General features: G+C 42.0%; 1 protein-coding gene across 3 annotated transcripts in view; it reads left to right on the top strand.

Annotated features, from left to right (window-relative positions):
- The window catches only part of MCCC1 (methylcrotonyl-CoA carboxylase subunit 1), a 77,591-nt gene extending 67,257 nt beyond the window's left edge, over window positions 1–10,334 (top strand). For all 3 annotated transcript variants that reach the window (XM_054479968.2, XM_054479971.2, XM_054479970.2), the window contains 5 exons: window positions 316–365; window positions 3,572–3,709; window positions 5,947–6,054; window positions 8,324–8,395; window positions 9,982–10,334. In XM_054479968.2, coding sequence (XP_054335943.1) covers window positions 316–365; window positions 3,572–3,709; window positions 5,947–6,054; window positions 8,324–8,395; window positions 9,982–10,110 — 497 coding nt within the window. In that variant the 3' untranslated portion in view covers window positions 10,111–10,334. The remainder of the gene's footprint in view (window positions 1–315; window positions 366–3,571; window positions 3,710–5,946; window positions 6,055–8,323; window positions 8,396–9,981) is intronic.
- Window positions 10,335–16,209: the final 5,875 nt, after the last annotated feature.

The following is a 16,209-nucleotide window of genomic DNA, read 5'->3' as shown; positions in this document are numbered from 1 at the left end:
GGTGAGCCGTGATTGCACCACTGCAGTCCAGCCAGGGTGACAGAGTGAGACCCTGTCTTAAAAATAAATCAAAATCAGAATAAAACCCCTGAAATTCCATTTTAAAAAAGAAAAGTTTGAAATTCATCTTTATTGGTACTAGCTTGACAGATGCCTTTCTAACAAAATACTTTATTTCCAAGAAGTTCAAAGATGTTGATTTTGCTTTGAATAGTTGGTTGTCTTTAGGTTGAGAGTGAGATTCTTTATATCTCGGTTATTAAATAAGTGAATGTTTTCTAATTTTTCTTCATTTTTTTCCCTTTTTCCATAAAGATGTAGCCATAGCTGTAACATATAACCATGATGGGTCTTATAGCATGCAGGTAAGCCTTACTGGTTTTGTTCTACAGTGCAGAGCTGAATCTGACCACTTTTATACTGAATAGAGTCTTCTTTCACTCTCTGGTTTCCCTTAAGCCTTTGACTATTATGACTATAGTTAAGAGAATATCTTATGCTTTTATTTCAGACCCAATTTGGGGAAATTACCCCCTATACAGTTTCTAACTGATTGTTTACTCAGTTGGGCTGTGATTCCTTTAAGAATAAAAACTTGGCAAAAAGTAAAAGCTTGAATCAGACATTCACAAGTCCTACAGTATGTGCATGTATTTACATCAAAAGCAGCAGTTTTCAAATTTTTTGTCTCAGGAACCCTGTACACTCTTTAAAATACCCACCAGAGCACTTTTGTTTATGTTAATTATGTCTCTTGATATTTACCATTTAGACAATTTAACTGAGAAAATTTAAGTTATTATTTTTTAATTGTAGTGAAATACACATAATATAGAATTTACCATTTTAACCATTTGCATTCAGTGCATTCAAGTTGATATGTAACCATCACAACCATCCATCTCCAGAACTTTTCTTCTTGTGAAACTAAAATTCCGTACTCACTGATTAAACAGTTAACACTCCGTTCCTTCTTCCCCCATCCCCTGAGAACCACGATTCTACTCTCTGTCTCTTATGAATTTGACTACTCTAGATACCTGATATAAGCAGAATAATGTAGTATTTGTCCTTTTGTAACTGGCTTATTTCACTTGGCACAGTGTCTTCAAGGTTCTTCCATGGTGTAGCATATGTGAGAATTTCCTGGTTTTTTTTTTTTAAGGCTGAAAAATACTCTGTTGTATGTATATACCACATATTCTTTATCCATTCAGCCATTAATGAACATTCGGGTTGTTTCTAGCTTTTGGCTATTGTGAATAATGCTGCTATGAACAGGGGTGTACAAATATTTCTTTAAGACCCTGTTTTTTGTCCTTTGGATATATATCCAGCAGTGGAATTGCTAGATCATATAGTGATTCTGATTCTTTGAAAAACCGCCATACTGTTTTCCATTGCAGCTGTAGCAGTTTACAGTCCCATCAACAGTGCACAATGGCTCCAATCTCTTCACATCCTTGCCACTGCTCATTATTTTCTGGGGTTTTGTTTTTTTGTTTTATAATAGCAGTACTAATGAGTGTGAGGTAGTAGTATCTCACTGTGACTTTGACTTGCATTTCCATAATGACTAATGATGTTGAGCATCTTTTCATGTACTTATCGGCCATTTGTATATCTCGTTAGAAAAATCTCTATTTGAGTCCTCTGCCAATTTCTTAATCTAGTTGTTTTGTTGTTGTTGAGTTGTAGGATAAGTTGAAAAAATTGTAAAACCTAATCACAAGTACACATTCCATTAGCCATCAGAGTGGTAACATTATCACACGTTCAGTAGCCTCTGGAAAACTCCACCGTGTACTTATGAGAGAATGAGGGTATAAAAAACAAATAATATCTTAATCTTTTTTTCTTTTTTTTTTTTTTTTTTTCGAGAAGGAGTTATGCTCTTGTCACCCAGGCTGGAGTGCAATGGCGTGATCTCAGCTCACCACAACCCCCACCTCCCAGGTTCAAGCAGTTCTCCTGCCTCAGCCTCCCAGGTAACTGGGATGACAGGCATGCACCACCATGCCCGGGTAATTTTGTGTTTTAAGTAAAGATGGGGTTTCACCATGTTGGTCAGGCTGGCCTCGAACTCCTGACCCCAGGTGATCTGCCCACCTTGGCCTCCCAAAGTGCTGGGATTATAGGCGTGAGCCACCACACCTGGCCTTCTTAGTCTTATTATGACTTTGTGGATGCCCTAAAAGGGTATTAGGGACCCCAGGGAACACACAGGTCATATTTTGAGAACCTCTAGTGTAAAGTTCATGGTAATCCTCAATTAGAAGAAGACCGTTACATTGGCAAAATGGAATGCTTAAATGGTTTTAAAAAAAGTGGGAATTCAATCAAATTCCTATAGTAAGGTACAACTTCAGGGAATAGAATAAATCATTTTTAATATGAGCTAAGAGATGTCAAATCCTGCAGAACAGATTTATCAGTGATATGTATTAGATCTCCCAACACTTTGAGACACATTGATTTTCTTTCTGTGAGATTCAGAAAAACCATGGAAAGTCTGCCTACTTGGGTATGAGAGTTATATTTCATATTAATGCCTCTGGTTTGAGATTATTTCTTGTCCCTGTTAGCTGGTAAAGTAGATTGCCAATTTGTTCTAATCTGCTCATGGAACTACGTTCACAATTTTAAAATGTGTTTTCGTGAATCTTTAAACAAAACTGTTTCCAATCTAACCTTTATGTCCTAAGAATTCCACAAACATTCAAATGGCTGTTTTAGTAGGTTACAAAGCATAGTAAAATGTCATATTTAACTTAGGATAGATGAGAACCAGTGTGTAAATATTGCAGTGTGACCTATTTCACCTTAGTCTGCATAATATATTTGAAAAGAATAGCCATGTGACTTCTACACTAGCATTGTGGGAATTGAAATGAAGACTAGAGAGAGAAGATGTAAATGGATTTTTTACCTCAGGGAAATTTTAAAACAGAAAGGTTCCACGTCCTTTTATCAGCTTCCTTGAAACATTGTGAACTTTGTTCTTTGGCATATGGTCTCTGAGAGTGAGAAAATTATGGCCAATCTCCAGCTAATTTATGTTCTTAAATCATAACTGAAACCCATGAATTGGGCCTACGTGTTGATAAGATAAAAGAATATCATCTAATTATGTGATTCTGGCATTTTTTTGGTGACTGACTTTGGCACAGGAAAACTAAATTTGACTTAAAATACTCAGAAATAAGTTTATATTACAAACATGTAGTATATGCAAATGAATTTTAATAATTTTGTATAACTTGATTTGTATTTTTGTTTCATACTTTTAATGCTATCTTTATATGTTTACATGAACCTTTATAGCATTATGGTGCTATGGCTAAGTTATATAACTTTTTTTTCCCCTTTTAATTATCTTCCTGTCATTTCTATGTAAAGTATCTTGGTTAGGAACAGGGGAAAAGTTCCATGACTTTTTAAAAATATGTATTATATATGTTTAAGACATATTTTATGTTTAAAACTAGCAATAGTGAAGAATTGGTTCTGATCTTATAATTCTGTGGTGGTGTTCATTTATTTTAAAAATCTTATTTTTCATTTTTTTCAGATTGAAGATAAAACTTTCCAAGTCCTCGGTGATCTTTACAGCGAGGGAGACTGCACTTACCTGAAATGTTCTGTTAATGGAGTTGCTAGTAAAGTGAAGCTGATTATCCTGGAAAACACTATTTACCTATTTTCCAAGGTAATGTCTCTTCTTTATAATATCCCTCCTGGGGCATGGGAGAAAACTGACCAGAGACATTTCACTGAAAGAGATTAGAAAGATCCATCTTCCTTCGACCACTGCTGTGACGCTTTTCCCTCAGTTTCCCCTGCCATTCTGTGTTTCTTTGCCAGATTCCTGCCCTCTGTAGTTTCCCATTCACTTCTCTCGTTCACACAGATGCTCATCGATAGACACATACCCATTTTCTTCCTGAATTCTGAAACAAATCCTTCCATTTTCGTTGTCAGAGCTTATCTCCCTGCTCAGTGGGTGGTGGTGTCTCAGAGCTTTGATGTCTGAACACTTTTCCCCACCCACCATCCCCCTGACAAGTGGAATCCTGGTGATTTTGGAGGAGGTGACCACTGAGAGAGGAGTCTGTGGACCAGTTGTTCCTTGTGGGGAAGGTGGACAGTAGGAAGGTGGATGGCATTACTGGTGGTCTCTTGACAGTCAAAGGATAGCCGAGGCAGGCTTTGCGTGGTTTTGGTTAGGAGCCTGCTGCCCAGTGAGTCCTTAACCTTCTGCCTGGGCAGAAAGAGGATAATGCATTATCATATTGCTGTGGCCTCCCAGTGCTTTGTGATGAGATTCCTTTAGTAGTCTAGTAATTAAACTACTATATATGAAGTTGAGGATGATCCCCCTTTGCCAGGCATTCCTTTCCATAGCCAATTATGCTACAGTGATATGATGATAGAGGCCGTATAATGGAATGGTGAAGAACACAAGTTCTAAAATGTGAAGCTGCTTTGGTTCAAATCCTGACCTTGCCACTTAACAGCCGTGTGACCTTGGCCGTTAAACTCTCTGGGCTTTAAGTTCTCCTGTCTAGAAGCAGTAATAATAACAGCAGTAACAGTAATAATAATCGGTGCAGTGGCTTGTGCCTGTAGTCCCAACACTTTGGGAGGCCAAGGCAGGCAGATTGCTTGAGCCCAGGAGTTTGAGACCAGTCTGGGTAACATAACCCCATCTCTACAAAAAATTTTAAACATTAGCCAGGCATGGTGGTGTGTACCTGTAATCCAAGCTACCCAGGAGGCTAATGCAGGAGGATTAATAGGCTCAGGAGTTGAAGGTTGCAGTGAGCTATGATTGTGCCACTGCACTCCAGCCTGGGTGGCAGAGTGAGACCCTGCCTCTAAAAAATAATAATAATGACAGTACCTTCCTCATAGAGTTGTTGTGATGATTCATGATATAATGTATGTGTGTTAAAAACAGTTGCTAGCATACTGAGCATCTGAGAGTGGGGATGCTACTGAAAATGGCTTCCAGACAGTGGCTACTTGTTGTCTACAGTGAATGCTTTCTTTTTATTTTATTTTAATTTATTTTATTTTATTTATTTTATTTTATTTTATTTATTTTATTTTATTTTTATTTTTATTTTATTTTTTGAGATGGAGTCTTGCTCTGTTGTCCAGTTGGAGTGCAGTGGTGCTATCTCGGCTCACTGCAAGCTCCGCCTCCCAGGTTCACTCCATTCTCCTGCCTCAGCCTTCCGAGGCAGGCGCCCGCCACCACGCCCAGCTAATTTTTTGTATTTTTTAGTAGAGATGGGGTTTCACCGTGTTAGCCAGGATGGTTTTGATCCCCTGACCTCGTGATCCGCCCACCTTGGCCTCCTAAAGTGCTGGGATTACAGGTGTGAGCCACGGCGCCCAGCCTAAATCTTTTAATATACTGTGGGGCATGTATACCATTACCCCTTTACAATGGGAAACCAAGGCTGAGAGAGGTTTAATAATTTGCTCAAGGTCATAAAGCTAGATTAGAACCCTGGTATTAATGGTGACTAATTTATTTTTTTTTTTGAGTCAGAGTCTCACTCTGTCACCCAGGCTGGAGTGCAGTGGCGCAGTCTTAGCTTACTGCAGCCTCTACCTCCCAGGCTCAAGTGATCCTCCTGCCTCAGCTCCCAAGTAGCTGGGACTATAGGTGTGTACCACTACACTGGGCTGATTTTTGTATTTTTTGTAGAGGTGAGGTTTCGCTGTGTTGCCCAGGCTGCTCTCGAACTCCTGGGCTCAAGCCATCTGCCTACCTTGGGCTCCCAAAGTGCTGGGTTTACAAGCATGAGCCACTGGGCCTGGCCATGATGACTAACATTTAACAGATTGCTGGGAAACAATTATCACCTCAGGTATATTAGTAAAAATATAGTGATAAGATCTTGATTCCATTTTCAGTTTGTTGTCTGTTTCTAGGAAGGAAGTACTGAGATTGACATTCCAGTCCCCAAATACTTATCTTCTGTGAGCTCACAAGGAACTCAGGGAGGCCCCTTAGCTCCTATGACTGGAACCATTGAAAAGGTAATCCCATGACATCTGTAGAATGACGTTCAGTAAGTTTTAATACGTGGCTTTGTTGAACTTTGTCATTTATGTCCTTTTCTCTTTCTAAACCTTGCTCATTGGAAAGCATCTGCTTCACAAAAACAAGAGGATCTATTACAGATTCAAATTTTTTATTAACAGTCCTCACTGAAAATACCCATTTACCTAATTTATGAAAAAGACTGCTGTTTTTGAAGGCAGGTGTTTGCATCAAAGTACAAATAATCTAAATTGTCTTTTTATGATGAAAACTGAGCATTCATTAAGCATTATTCAAAAAAGCTGGTTTTGAATGTTAAATTTAATAGCAGCAAGTTTTTCATGAAATAATGACATTTTCTTTAGTGTACATAGTTGCATCTATACATAGTTGCATCTGTACATAGTGTACATAGTTGCATCTGTAAAAGGCTGGTATCGGCGAAGAACAATATGGTTTGGTATTGAATGCAGTGTATAATTCACACTTGCAGTCCATACTGTCTGAGTCAGTTCAGGCTGCTAGAACAGAATATCATAGACTGGGTGGCTTTTAAAAAATAGAAATTTATTTCTCACGATTCTAGAGGCTGGAAAATCCTTCAGATCACCAGCAGATCTGACTCTGGTGAGAGTCTACTTACTGATTTCATAAACAGCCATTTTTTCTCTGTGTCCTCACGTGGTGGAAGGGACAAGGGACCTCTCTTCAGGCCTCTTTCATAAGGGTACTAATCTCATTCATGAGGCCGGATCCCTCATGACCTAATCACCTGCTAAAGGCCCCACCTCCAAATACCATCATCCTGGAGGTCAGGATTTCAACAAATGAATTCTGGAGGGATATAGACATTTAGACCCTAGCACATATTGATATAACATCAAATGGTGATAATCAGTATCCGTAGTCTCCTTTTATATACTTGAATATAGTAGAGTCTCCTCAAATACACTTAAGTCATAAAAATTCAACTGTATACGCTTGGAACAAAAAAAGAAGAAGAAGAAGAAGAAAATAACTACTTAAATAGTGTGGGTGATTTCAGCCACCATTCTCCTTTGGAAATATTTACTCCAAGTGGGTATGAGCTAGGAGACCTGCATCTGCCTTTAGCTCATTTGATTTCAGTTCCCACAGGCCTCTCATAGTGCAGGCATCTCTGCACAACTCTGTTAGTCTCCCACTTAGTAACCATGTTAACCAAAACGAAAGTGAGACCATATAGGATCTATGAGTCCATTTGTATGTATACAAAAGAAAATAGAAATCTCTTTCTGGGGTTGCTAATAAGTTTGATTCTGTTGCATGAAGATTGTCTTCACATTTACTACACAGGGCTCTGAAGACTTCAGACACACTTACTATACTTGGCCCTAGACAACCCCAAAACAAGAAAACCAGTTAAGACCCTCATCCCTCTTCCCTGTCTGGGGAAGACATTTAAGTATATTAGTCCTTCCCGACTGGCAATGTGTCTTGTTTCTACATTCTTGAAAAAAATGAAAGAATTTCAAAATACATGGAGTATATTCATGTGATTCAAGCAAAACTAAGTGGTTTTGAGGGTGTGGACAGGGGACTAAGCAGTGCTACCCATCAACAACAGTGCCAGCAATGCCAGATTGACCTGTAGGCCTCTGATTTGACCAGTACATTTGGGCTGTAGCTCTCTGATTTGACCAGTACATTTGGGCTGTAGGCCTCTGATTTGACCAGTACATTTGGGCTGTAGGCCTCTGATTTGACCAGTGCATTTGACCTGTAGGCCTCTGATTTGACCAGTGCATTTGGGCTGTAGGCCTCTGATTTGACCAGTGCATTTGACCTGTAGGCCTCTGATTTGACCAGTGCATTTGGGCTGTAGGCCTCTGATTTGACCAGTGCATTTGACCTGTAGGCCTCTGATTTGACCAGTGCATTTGGGCTGTAGGCCTCTGATTTGACCAGTGCATTTGGGCTGTAGGCCTCTGATTTGACCAGTGCATTTGGGCTGTAGGTCTCTGATTTGACCAGTGCATTTGGCAGATGGCACAACCACATGGACTGTACTTCTGCTCTATAAGTTTATATACCAAATCTATGGACCACAAAGGACCTCTGTGTTGTTTTTTTTCTTTTAATTGATGTTTTATTGTGTATATTCGTGGTTTGCAACATGGTGTTATGAGTACATATAGACAGAAAAATGGTTACTATAATGAAGCAAATTAACTTATCTAGGATCTCTGTGTTTTCAAATATTAACCTGTCACACTGAATCTCAAGGTGTTTGTCAAAGCTGGAGACAAAGTGAAAGCGGGAGATTCCCTCATGGTTATGATCGCCATGAAGATGGAGGTAAGGAAATCATGAGTTCATTTGCTAAGAGGACTTTGGGAGCAATCAGACCTGATTGTTCTTTTGCCTTATTTTGTAAGTTAATACCACCTTAAATATGAAAAGCCATGGATTGATGAAGCATTAATTGTAGGAAACAAAACCAAACTATCCTTCTTGTAAAAAAATTTTTATTTTAATTTTGTGAAATTGTACCTGTCATTTCTGATTCTGAAATTAATGAAATTATCAGTAGCTTGGAATCAGGCAGTAACCCAACTGAATGTTAACTGTTGGTATTTTCTAAGGCTGAACCAAGGATGCCAGGCATCAGTTTCAAAGTGAAAACCTCAATCAGATTAAATTAGATGTTTATAGATGGTTCAAATGGTAGGTGAGTGATTCTTAGCCCTGGCTGAATATTGCAGACAGTCCTCAACTTACAATGGTTCAATTAAGGATTTTTCAGCTTGACAATGGTGCAAAACCATACATGTTGAATATGCTCCTCAACTTACATTGGATTTATCTGGACCTGACCCCATCATAAGTCAAGGAGCATGTGTACAATCACCTGGGGAGATTTTAAAAACTGCTTCCCCAGACCCATTGAATTGCGATCTCCTGGAGTAGGTCCCAAGGATCAATACTTTTGAAAGGCCGGGCGCAGTGGCTCACGCCTGTAATCCCAGCACTTTGGGAGGCCGAGGCAGGGGGATCATTTGAGGTCAGGAGTTCATGACCAGCTTGGCCAACATGGTGAGACCCCATCTCTATAAAAAATACAAAAATCAGCCAGGCATGGTGGTGCATGCCTATAATCCCAGCTACTTGGGAGGCTGAGGCAGGAGAATTGCTTGAACCTGGGGGGCAGAGGTTGCAGTGAGCCGAGATCTTGCCACTGCACTCCAGCCTGGGTGACAGAGCAAGACTCCATCTCAATTTAAAAAAACAAACAAGGCCGGGTGCAGTGGCTCACGCTTGTAATCGCAGCACTTTGGGAGGCCAAGGCGGGTGGATCATGAGGTCAGGAGTTCGAGACCAGCCTGGCCAACATAGTGAAACCCCGTTTGTACTAAAAATACAAAAATTAGCCAGATGTGGTGGCACACACCTGTAGTCCCAGCTACTTGGGAGGCTGAGGTGGGAGAACCACTTGAGCCCAGGAGGCAGAGGTTGCAGTGAGCTGAGACCATGCCATTGCACTCCAGCCTGGGTGACAGAGTGAGAGTCTGTCTCAACAACAACAACAACAACAACAAAAAAAAACAAAAACAAACAAAAAACTGTTGAAAGCTTCCTAGGTGCAATTCTAATGTGAGGCTCAAGTTGAGAACTACAAGCTACACCAGAGCTTCCCAGTCATGTCGTTGAATGGTTACTGCTGTGTCCTAGTGTTAATTTCTCTCAACTTGTTACTGTCCTCCCTGTGTGCTGTGATGTTAAAAATAAAAACAACAACAACAAAGTGTTGGAAAGCACTGAGAGATGACAAAACATCAAAGTTGGCTACAGTTTTCATTTTTGGTCTCCCTTTCTTGACTTGGTGTATACTCAGTCCTCATTAGTATCACAGCTGTCATTTGTCCTGTCTTGTGTCTCTGCAGCATACCATAAAGGCTCCAAAGGATGGCACAATAAAGAAAGTGTTCTACAGAGAGGGTGCTCAGGCCGACAGACACACTCCTTTAGTCGAGTTTGAGGAGGAAGAATCAGACAAAAGGGAATCGGAATAAACTCCAGCAAGGAAATGGCCAATTAAGTAGTGTCTTCTCTCTCCACCAAAAAGAGGAAGTGCCTCCAGCTTTTCTTGGGGTGTCATAAAGAGCAGTTTTACTAAGTGATTGTATGCTTGTGCTGAACACCCTTCATATTGGAGAATCATGCATTTGGGTCACAAATATAATACATTATCTCAAAATATTTCATACTAATAAAGTTGAATTCTTTTTTATTGGAAGCCAGTGTTTGTTTCTGCCTCAAATTATATACAATGTAGTCTCTTTTAGGAAGGGGGGAAGAGAAAAGGACATTTAATTAAATGAATTACTTTCCAGTTGCTGTTATGATGAAAATGGGCAGTAACATGTTTCAGAGACAGATGCCCTGGAGTTCAACAACCAAGTTTTTGTCTGGCCAAAAAGTAACTTGCTAGGTAGTTTAAAAGACATGGATATTAGTCGGGCATGGTGGCTCACACCTGTAATCCCAGCACTTTGGGAGGCCAAGGCAGGCAGATCACTTGAGTTCAGGAGTTCAAGACCAGTCTGACCAATATAGTGAAACCCCATCTCCACAAAAAATAAGCTGGGTGTAGTGGTGTACACCTGTAGCCCCAGCTACTTAGGAGGCTGAGGCAGGAGAATTGCTTGAACCTGGGAGGCAGAGGTTGCAGTAAGTCGAGACTGCACCACTGCACTCTAGCCTGGGTGACAGAGCAAGACTGCATCTCAAAACAAACACATAAATATAAATAAGTAAAGACATGGATATTGTTTCTAGTGTTTGTGATTGGAAAGTTTCTATCTAGATTGCCTCTGCCTTTATTATACTTTCTAAGCTTATAAAAATACATGTATTATATATCTATTACGTACTAAAATAATATTTAATATAAAATTCTGGTAAATTTGAAAAGCATAATTTTACAGAAAAAGTAGATAAGAGTTAAAAGCCTGAGCCTGCTGAATGCTTTTTTTTAGAAATACTTTTTTCATTATGAAGAAAAACCATTCAGTTTACTTTTGTCTAGATTCTGTGTTACTTTTACTAACATGTGCAGCCCTTTGCATTTTTATATATTCATTGAAGTGTTAAATATTTGTTGAATTGAGTTCTTGCTGAATACCTAAGACTATGCTAAATGTTGTGGAAAATACGGAGAAATATAAAAGATGGTCTCCGTACTTTAAGATGCCTATAATTGGGAAAGTAAAACATAAATCATGTCTGCTGTGATTAGAATGGGTCCCCTATATTTCACGTGTTAAAAACTTAATCCCCAAGTTCATGTGTTGATTAGAGGTAGGGCTTTTGGGAGGTAATTAGGATTGGATATGGTCATCAGGATGGGGCCCCCATGATGGGACTGGTGGCTTTAAAAGAGGAAGAGACCTGAGCTGGCTCACTCTTGCCCTCTTGCCATGTGATACCCTCCACCATGTTATGACGCAGCAAAAAGGCCCTCACCAGACACCGGCCCCTTGATCTTGAACTTCCCAGACTTCAGAACTGTACGAAATAAATTACTTCATAATATCCAGTCTGTGATACTCTGTTTTAGCAAGGCAACACCGTCTATGACAATGTCAAAAGTTACAGTTTTAGCAAGGGAGCCTTTTCCCCTTTCCAAATAAAACTTTCTCTGTGTAACAGAGGGAAAAGCAGCCGGGCGTGGTGGCTCACGCCTGTAATCCCAGCACTTTGGGAGGCTGAGGCAGGCGGATCACCAGGTCAAGAGATGGAGACCATCCTGGCCAACATGGTGAAACCCTGTCTCTACTAAATATACAAAGATTAGCTGGGCATGGTGGTGCGCGCCTGTAGTCCCAGCTACTTGGGAAGCTGAGGCAGGAGAATCGCTTGAACCAGGGAGTCAGAAGTTGCAGTGAGCTGAGATCATGCCATTGCACACCAGCCTGGTAACAGTGAGACTCTGTCTCCAAAAAAAGAAAAAAGGGAAAAGCAAAGGTGCTGTGATGGAAATTTCACATTGCTGTTTGCCCCATTTCTGGGAATGCTGTTTGTGTTCTTCAGTGGAACATGGTTGAGTTCACTGTTTCATTGTTAAGTGACTGTGTTGGGGATATGTGTATTGAAGGAATTCGAAGCCAGCTAGCCCAATTACCCACATATTGGTAGAATTCTTTCTTTAGGATCTTTGCCAGTTCTGGTGCTGTGTGAGCAGAGTTATTTTGCACATGAATGCATCTGTTTATGCTACAGACACTTACAGAGCATTTGCTCTATACTAGGGCCTCTGGAACAAAGATGGTAAGAAATGATTTCTGCCCTTGCCCTATCTAATGGGAAACAGGATCCAGCTGCATAGAAAAATGTAATATAGGCCGGGCGTGGTGGCTCACGTCTGTAATCCCAGCACTTTGGGAGGCCGAGGCAGGTGGATCACCTGAGGTCAGGAGTTGAGACCATCCTGGCCAACATGGTGAAACCCCATCCTTACTAAAATTCCTAAAATTAGTTGGGCATGGTGGCACATGCCTGCGGTCCCAGCTACTCAGGAGGCTGAGGCAGGAAAATTGCTTGAACCCCAGAGGCAGAGGTTGCAGCGAGCTAAGATTGCGCCACTGCACTCCAGCCTGGGCAATGGAGCGAGGCTCCATCTCAAAAAAAAAAAAAAAAGTAATATAATTGACAGTAAGTGGTATAATATACCAGTCTACTAGGTGCCATGTGCGGTGAGGTGAGTGAGGTACTAAATTCTGCTTTGGGTCAGGAGGCAGAGGGAGAGGCAGTGATGTTTGAACTTGGCTTTGGAGGATAGCTGTTTGCCAGATGGAGAAAGAAGGTGGTGAGTCCAAGGCCATTGCAGGCAGAAGGACTGGCAAGGTCTAGAACAGTAAGGCATGAAGACATGCAATGTATTCAGGGCACAGAGTGGATGGCCTGGGCCACTAGGCAGAGAAGGGCAAGCAAGGGACGCAGCTGCCTAGCAGTAAAAGGCCTTCTCTTGTCCCAGAGGACTTCATTCTGGAGGCAGTGAGGAGCTGTTGGATTTTCAACCAACTTAAGTTTTTCAAGTTGTATAATGTCCACAGTCTGGAGTACAGGCTGGAAAGTGGAGAGAGGCTGAAGACAGTCCCAAACAGACACCAGATATGTGGGCCAGGCTGGCTGCAGCAGCTCAAGTCTATAATCCCAGCACTTTGGGAGGCAGAGTCTGGAGGATCACTTGACGCCAGGAGTTGGAGACCAGCCCCACGCCGCCTGCCCCATGTCTTTACAAAAAATTTAAAAATTAGCCAGGCATGGTGGCACATTGCTGTAGTCCCAGCTACTTGGGAGGCTGGGATGGGAGGATCGCTGGAGCCTAGGAGTTTGAGGTTACATTGCTCTGTGATCACATGCCACTGCACTCCAGCCTGGACGACAGAGTGAGAACCTGTCTCAAAAAAAAAAAAGACAAGAAAAAGTACAGGTCAGGGTGGGGAAAACAGATTTTGGTGCATATCTTGACTTAAAAGTATTTCTCCGTTGGATAAGACCCATTAGAGGCATGGACCAAAACAGAGTCATTAGTTGGAAAAAAAAAAAAAGCAGCTTGCTACCTTCTCTTTGACAGCAGCATGGCTCAGGTATTTAATAACCAAGAGAACAACAACATTTAAGAACCCCAATGATTGCTTTTTGATCACAGGGGAGAACACATACCATTGTAGTTGAAATACAGCAGTTAAAATTCTTGCATTCAGACCCTAGCTTTGTCACTTATTAGCTGTATTGCCTTGGGCAAGTCATTTAACCTCTCCGAGATTTATCTGTAAAATTGAGGTGGCAGAACTACCTCACAGACTTGTTTTGGAGATTAAAGGAGAAAATGTAGAGGTTGCCTTTAGCATTGTACCTGGAAAATCATTTATACTTGCGTGGTAGTTATTGCCAACTCTGGTTCTTGCTAAGGAGCAATTAAGAAACTGCTATAAATTCAGACTAGCTGGTTACTCTTGCCAGGAAAAATCCCAGGTCCTAGAATGGTGAAAAATCCTGCCTGGATATGCATCACCCTGTCCCCTCTCTCCCCTCCCTTCCCCAGCTGTAGCCTGCTCCAGTGTGACCCAGGCACCCGTCAACCACTGACAGACTGCTGCTGCCGGACTGTCGGGGGAAGCCTCCGTCAGTAGCTAGAGCTGTGTGCTGGTGGGACAGCAGCCCGCCCACTTGCATGAAGGCTGGGTCAACTTGGCAAAACTCACTTGGAACAACTCACCTGGAACAACTCACTTGCATGAAGGCTGGGTCCGGACTTGCTCCACCTGCCGTCATCATTTGTCACGTGTATAGCTGGTGCTGGAGCGGAAGGCTGTGTCTGGCTTGCGCCTCAGTGTGGGCAGGCATCATACCTTCTGCTTGACAGCAGAGTAGGGTGTTCTTTCATTTAGCCAAACTCTTTCCCCCTTTTCTCTCTCCACAATCGACTTCTCACTCCTGCACACTTACTGTTAACCCTCAACTAGTCCTCTTAGGAATATTAGAAGGTGAAATGTGCATCTGTGCCCTGCCTAGCCAGGGCTCTTCTGCTGTTGTCATTAAAATATTCACAGTGTTGATGGTAATGTTTGCACGTCTATTGCATCTTTCATCAGAGGGTCTCAAAAAAGCACTTCTAGGCCAGGTGTGGTGGCTCACGCCTGTAATTCCAGCACTTTGGGAGGCCGAGGCAGGTGGTTCACCTGAGATCAGGAGTTTGAGACCAGCTTGGCCAATGATGAAACCCCGTCTCTACTAAAAGAAAATACAAAAATTAGCCAGATGTGGTGGCACATGCCTGTAGTCCCGGCTACTCGGGAGGCTGAGGCAGAAGAATTGCTTGAACCTGGGTTGTGCCACTGCACTCCAGCCTGGGTGACAGAGCAAGACTCTGTCTCAAAAAAAAAAAAAAAAAGCACTTCTAGATATTCACACTAGGCTTCAAAATACCCCAGAAGAGGACAATGTGATTTAAACTGTGTGGTAGAAGAGGAGATGGCTGTCCCCAAATGCTTTGCTCCTTGCCTAGTGCAGAGAACCTTAGGGTACCAGTCCCCTCCTGCCAATAACACACTGTTCTCTGAGGGCTGACCCCAGGGTGCTGCCCCTAGAGATTAGTAGTTTTTCCCCACCAGACTGGGAGTATAGGGCATCACAAGAGGCCCTGCCCACAGCTCTCAGCTCTCAAAGTCACAGGCTGAGTGGAAACACTCTTGCCCACTCTCCCCCAACCCCCGGGACTGTCCCTGGGGACACCATGCCTTCTGGACCAAGGGGTGCCTGGGCCTTTAGGAGATTATAGCCCTGATACCAATGATTACCTTGTCACCCTGACATTTGTCTCCCATTTGCTGGATCCCTGGGGACTCGGAATGCCTTGGTGCCTCTAACTGGCTCAGTCTCCTGCAGCGAGTTCCAAGTGAAGTGTGCACTCTCCTCTGCCACCTCCAAGCCACAGCATAGACGTCAACTCCCTCCCTGCTAAGAATGGCTGACGTCATTCTCTGTATGTACCACCTGTCGTTACCATTTTGCTAAACTGTTAGATTAGATTAGAAATAATTCTTATTCCAAAACCAGCTTCCCACAGAAACAAAAAACCACTAACAAAAACAGGGTAATTTGGGGCTTCTCCCTCTTCCCAGTTATTCCTTTATCATGACCGACTATGTCATAAAAGCATTACGGTTTTTTTCCATTATTGAAAGCAGGCAGTTAGAAGTGCTACTCCAGTGAGCACACAAATGATAAGAAGGTGAAACAGCCAGGCTGGGAGCAGTGGCTCACACCTGTAATCCCAGCACTTTGGGAGGCCGAGGCAGGAGGATTGCTTGAGCCCAGGAGTTCAGGAGTTTGAGACCAGCCTGGGCAACATAGGGAGACCCCATCTCTGCAAATAATTTAAAAAATTAACTGGGCATAGTGGCAGGCATCTGTGGTCCCAGCTACTTGGGAAGCTGAAATGGGAGGATTGGCCGAACCTAGGAGTTTGAGGCTGCGGTGAGCAGTGATCGTGCCACTAAGCGACAGAGCAAAACTCTGTCTCAAAAAAAAAAAAAAATCTATTTAGAATGGGACTTTTATTAAAACATTTCTCCAGACTAACTGATCCTCTGATTGCTTAACTT

The sequence above is a fragment of the Pongo pygmaeus genome, chromosome 2 (assembly GCF_028885625.2).
Source record: "Pongo pygmaeus isolate AG05252 chromosome 2, NHGRI_mPonPyg2-v2.0_pri, whole genome shotgun sequence".
NCBI lineage: Eukaryota > Metazoa > Chordata > Mammalia > Primates > Hominidae > Pongo > Pongo pygmaeus.
The sequence above is the reverse complement of the archived record's forward strand: the minus strand, read 5'-3'. Positions and strand labels throughout refer to the sequence as shown.